The following is a 3,491-nucleotide window of genomic DNA, read 5'->3' as shown; positions in this document are numbered from 1 at the left end:
TCACAGTGCTGTTTAGCTAAGTGCTAGTGTAACCGTGTGGCCAGTATGCTGAAAACCACCCATGATCTGCTTAGCTTCGTTTCATTCACTTCTCTCCAGGAAGTGTTTACAAGTTCTGCCTTTTTCAAAAAAGCGGTTTTATTTCACCATGTCATCGTATTGTGCCGCGCGCTCGTGTTAAACAAAAGCAGCTCTCTCCAGGAGGACATTTGCTGTCAGTCCAAGAGTTAATCCACAGGCAGAATTCTGCTGATGTTAAAATCATAAGCGTGCTGTACTCGCTTCTACCCGAACCACCAGAGAGGAGGTTCTGAGACAGCGTGGCTGTGGAACACGCTTGGAGAGGCGCATTGGGCCAAGACRGAGCCGAGTCGAACCGCATACAAGAGCGTCCGTGGAGATTGTGTGCCGCAGCTGTCACTGTTATCAGTGAACACCAGAGGGCGCAAATTAACAGCTTTCTTTAAGGCACCGAATTAAAGCACCGAAGTTAGAGTTGTGTTTTGGTCTGTGTACAACCGTGAATATTTGCCCTGGTGCCATAATAGAACTGAGTTTCGGTACCGAACCTACTGGGTGTGGCCTTATTTTCTACCTCCAATTTGAGTGATTCCATACTTTTTTCCTTAGAATTGAGTGATTCCATATTTTTTCCCCTGTGCTTGGTCAATAAAAGTAACATTCACTGACTTCCACAATGTCTTCTCTTCATTTCTTTGAGTGTTCCTAAAAGCCAACAAGTTGCACTTTGGAATGACCTTATTATTGTATCATGCTTTGATCTGAGTTTGTTTTATAGAATGAAATGTCTGAATGAGTGCTCATCCAAGACTAGTGATTTCATACCTTTTGCCAGGGCTTGTACTTCACACAAAGGCAGGGGTGGGGAATCCTGGTGCTCGTGGGCTGCCACACYTGTTTTACTTGTTCCTCTGATTCAACACACCTAATTCAGTGATGGAATTCACTTCTTAAGTTCAGCCTAAGCTTGGTAATCACTTACTAATTCAAATCAAGTGTGTTGAAGAGAAACCTCTAAAACATGCATAATAGTGGCCCTCGAGGACCAGGATTTCCCACCCCTGCACAAAGTGTTATACAGTAAGTCCTGAGGCATCTCAGTAATCCAGGTAGAAAAAAATCAAAAAGAAAAAATAAGCAGGTCCTCTGGATGGGTTCTTCTTTAGTGAAACSTTTCGTCTCTCGTCCAAGAGACTTCTTCACCCTGATTCAATTCAATTCAATTCAAAAATACTTTATTGATCCCAGATGCTAAATACTAAAATTAGCCATGRCCAATTTTTTAAGCCTCCTATTAAACTTCCCTACAAGCCATGACCACACCCATTGGACGTCCGACCCCATCTAGTATCCTAATCCACAGTCTGCAGCCGGGGGTACTTGGGCCTGGTTGGGGCCCTAATTCACACCTTTTGCTCACAGGGGGCTGAGTCATACTTGCAATAACAGCGATGTAGGAGCAGGACAACTGGACACGAAGGCCTCCACCTCTTTTTAATGGTGAACAGTTTTTCTTCACAAAGATGGCTTCCATTACTCCTCTCTCAAACCAACATTCCTCTCTATCAAGGATGAGAACATCTTCATCCCTGAAAGAGTGACCGCTGGCCTGTAGAACTGCAGAGTCCTCTTTGTCCASCATGTGGAGGCAGTGCTTTTAAGGCTAAGTTCACCTGAAACTCATCAGACTGAAGAAGTCTCTTGGACGAAAGACGAAACGTTTCTCTAAAGAAGAACCCATCCAGAGAACCTACTTATTTTTTCTTTTTGGTTATACAGTAACCATTACTCTGGCAGATCTACAGTTCATTTTAGAACTGCAACAAAAACATCACATCTGTTGATTAAAAAATGACTAGGTTACATTCACAGATGTATGGACTTCTAAAAATTGTTGCAGATATTGTAGACAATTTAACCAAAATCTCTTGTGGCTTCAGAAAAAAGGGAAACACTGAAAACAAATTCCTTTTAATTTGAATCCTGATTTTTTTTTCCTTTTAAATTTCTAAAGATTTTTTTTGGAAGATATCACTCATCCCTAACAAACCTATAAACAATGACTCATTAGGAAGTCATTAAGTTTGGATTTTTGTCCACATAATGCTCTGTTGTTTTAACTGATTTCCCTCTGGTGTTTTTACGTATCTCCTCACCCTATTCCAACCTCCATATCTGTAGGTGCCATACCTGTACCGCTCATCCAGCATGCACAGCTCTAGACCTCCTTCCTTGTGTCATTTACGGCCTCCAGAGCACAGAGATTGCAATGGGAAGGGCTCTCCATCAGCCCTCAATCCTATAAATGTCTCTTTGGAGGAAAACACTGAAGACGAGAATGTAGAGGAGGAGGCCAACCTGGTCAGTTTATGTGCATGTTTACAACTATGTGAGCATCTGTAGCATGTATGAGGTGTTAGCTGTGTTTGATTTTCACTTGAAGTGCTTCTGCTCTGCATGATGACAAAACATCTTCACTTTGGTCTCAATTTTTTAAAGGACACTGTTCTGTAAGTTTTTTTCATCGTTGGCACATTTAACCAGTGGTGTCACATTCTTTATAAAACAACATTTCCTCCAGGTGACTTTTGTCGTGCCATAAACTGTAATGTTTCACATTATACCAAAGACCTGTAAGCTATGAAATGTAAATTTAAGTAATTTTCTTTTTTGGTGTCTTTACAAACCTTTCCTAGCATTTCACAGTTTGAATATTTTGACTCAGSTTCCTCTGCAAAGACTGACAACTTTCATGAATGTTTTTCCACTGACCTAATGATCTTTATTCTTCTTGGGTGATAAAGGTTTAAAACTGACCTTCTAACCTTTTTCAAATTGATGGTCAAGTAATTGTTTTCCTAGCATCTTTTGGTGATGGCTTTTCTATTTGGCACACACTCTTGAATCCCAGACCAGCAAACTATCAAAAATATCTTCTTACACAAAGATGGTCACACGTGTTGATAACTCATTTAGAAAGAACAATTTTAATTTCCAGCATCTGGCTGCTTTTATATAATTTTTTWAAAAGTATCATAGGCGTAATAATTCACTTACTGCTTCTGAGTTTTGGTTTATGTTCTGATCCCTAAAACCTTAAAACAAAGTTTTCTAAATGATCTTTAGATTGCAGTTACACTGATAATGCAAAAAGATGAAGCACACCTTCATTTTATCTGTGTTTGTACGCTTCTTTCTCACTGCAGGGTCGTTTTGCCAGAATATTACGATGGATGGAGAAAAAACAGCCAGAGTGGTGTCGACAGAGGGATACGTGGTCACTCTACCTGTTCCCTCAAGAGTCCAGGTAAATTCACACTTGTTTAAACTAGGGGTGTCCCGATACCAGTTTTTTCAAGACTAAGTACAAGTACAAGTACTTCAGTTTAGGTACTCGCCGATACCGATACCGATACCAAGTAGCGGGGTTAGGGTGGATTATCTGTTCAACTTGTTGAATATTAAACAGA

At 40.5% G+C, this 3,491-nt stretch overlaps 1 protein-coding gene across 4 annotated transcripts in view; it reads left to right on the top strand.

Moving 5' to 3' along the window:
- The window catches only part of cacna1g (calcium channel, voltage-dependent, T type, alpha 1G subunit), a gene marked incomplete at its 5' end in the record, with an annotated part of 89,231 nt that overhangs the window by 19,945 nt on the left and 65,795 nt on the right, over positions 1 to 3,491 (top strand). For all 4 annotated transcript variants that reach the window (XM_014028714.1, XM_014028715.1, XM_014028713.1 and 1 more), the window contains 2 exon segments: positions 2,203 to 2,382; positions 3,228 to 3,328. In XM_014028714.1, the coding sequence (XP_013884168.1) occupies positions 2,203 to 2,382; positions 3,228 to 3,328 (281 nt within the window).

Source organism: Austrofundulus limnaeus, unplaced genomic scaffold (assembly GCF_001266775.1).
Source record: "Austrofundulus limnaeus strain Quisiro unplaced genomic scaffold, Austrofundulus_limnaeus-1.0 Scaffold801, whole genome shotgun sequence".
NCBI lineage: Eukaryota > Metazoa > Chordata > Actinopteri > Cyprinodontiformes > Rivulidae > Austrofundulus > Austrofundulus limnaeus.
Note: the sequence above shows the minus strand (reverse complement) of the source record. Positions and strands in the feature narration are given on the sequence as shown.